Source organism: Erythranthe guttata, chromosome 2 (assembly GCF_056151865.1).
Source record: "Erythranthe guttata isolate IM_541 chromosome 2, IM_541, whole genome shotgun sequence".
NCBI lineage: Eukaryota > Viridiplantae > Streptophyta > Magnoliopsida > Lamiales > Phrymaceae > Erythranthe > Erythranthe guttata.
In genome coordinates, this window is record NC_142534.1 from 14,854,824 (window position 1) to 14,856,740 (window position 1,917).

A 1,917-nucleotide genomic window follows, 5' to 3' on the forward strand; every position below is an offset into this window, starting at 1 on the left:
AAGATAGCAATTAAATATACAAATTGAACCGATCACCACGTCTCATTCAATTTCCTATGTAAGAACTCGTCTCCTTGATCCTTCAAAGCCTGTTTAGATCAATTGAAGAATATTCAGCAGATCATTTTTTTTGTAATCCTCGAGAATATATATATATATATATATATATATATATATATATATATATATATATATATATATATATATATATATATATATATATATATATATATATATATATATGAGATTGGAATTTGAGGTTATCTTGTTCATCCTCAATTTAGACTGTGTTTGAAAAGTGAAGGAGATCGATCATCTGCAGATGGAAACACTCCATTTCAGCCACCCGCACCCTTTGAAGCCCATCCCGTATCAACAAACCCTAAACCTAACTTCGCCATGCCCTGCATGCAAGCTCAAACCCTCTGCAGGTATTCTCTACACGTGCACAGTTTGCAAAGACTATTTCCTTCACAAGAAATGCTCCGACATGCCGCAGAAGATAGATCACTTCTGTCACAAGAAACCTCTAACCCTTCTCCCGAAGCCCGCGAGTACCAATGGCCGCTTCGTGTGCAACGCCTGCGGCAAATCGGGGGACGGCTTCTCGTACAATGGCATCGACGTCGATCTGCACATGCTCTGCGCGCTCATGCCTTTGTCCGTGGCCCACGAATCTCACGTGCACATGCTCAGTCTTATATTCGAGTCGTCTTATCCTTTCAAGAGTTACTCCTGTGGGATATGCAACGCGCCTGGTTCAACCCGACACTGGCTTTACAGGTGCAAATTGTGTGAGTTTAATGCACATCTCGACTGTGCCACGGCTGTAGTTCCAAAGAAGGACACGAGTTTGAATATCGGTTTTGATAACCAATCGCCGTGCAAGACACCGCCAGAGGCGGCCGCGGCAATTTTGTCGAGATTGGCTCCATCCGCGCCACAGCTTCCCCCTATACAGATGCGGCAGAAGAATGTTACGATGCCTCGTGATCCTTTAATGATGAACATTAACGATGTAGCTTATGGATTTTCATTGGGGGTTCCTGTTTCGCCTAGTTTTCATGAGGTCAATAGAAAGCTCGACAATGATTTGGCACTTTTGACCGTTCAGAAAATGATTGTCAACAGAAGTAACGCCATTGCTCAGGCGGTTCAGCAAATGATTGTCAACAATAGTGAAGCCATAGCTCAGGGCATACTGATTTCGGGGGGGAGGGGTTATGGAGGCGGAGAGAAGGAAGGATTGCATTTGCTGACTGACTTAATATGCGTACTTACTAACGCTGGCGGTAGTGGTGGTGGTGGCCAAGACTCGGTAAACAATGGTGGTGGTGGTGGTGGTGGTGGTGGTGGTGGTGGTGGTGGTGGTGGTGGTGGTGGTGGTGGTGGTGGTGGAACAAATTATGTACCATCTTTTCCAGGTGATGGAAAGGCATGGTATTGATATTCTTGGGGCAATTTGTGTGTGTGTGTGTGTTTTTCTCTTTCATAGCTTTCTAATGTGAGATTTGTTTTTCTTGGTTTGTTGGGGTTTGATGAAGACAATAAAAGAGTAATGTATTTCAAATGATCATTATTGAGGTCTATTCCTTGTGTAAATATCTTGTTTGCTTATAGATTTTATGTGTTGTAATCTTTACCGTTGAGAAATCTGATGTTTCTGTTTTAATACAAATTCCACCCACTTCTAGTAACGCCAAAATTTGTCACCAAATGTCCACCTTTTCGACACCCGAGCTTTTTTGTAACGACATAATTGGTTATCTTTGTTTGTCCTATAAAGCTCGATGCTAGAAGTTAAGGTAAGAACTGCTGATGATTCGTTACCAATACACTAGTAACGCAACATAAATTGTTACAATAACTTCTTACCAGTGACAAATATATATGGTCCTCACTAAATTCTCTTTTTGT

The 1,917-nt window shown here is 41.8% G+C and overlaps 1 protein-coding gene across 1 annotated transcript; it reads left to right on the plus strand.

Moving 5' to 3' along the window:
* The first annotated feature begins 279 nt into the window (after window positions 1-279).
* LOC105969402 (uncharacterized) lies at window positions 280-1,635 on the plus strand. Its single transcript, XM_012994154.2, has one exon. It carries the CDS (start codon window positions 323-325, stop codon window positions 1,445-1,447), a length of 1,125 nt encoding a protein of 374 aa, XP_012849608.2. The 5' UTR covers window positions 280-322; the 3' UTR covers window positions 1,448-1,635.
* The last annotated feature ends 282 nt before the right edge of the window (window positions 1,636-1,917 follow it).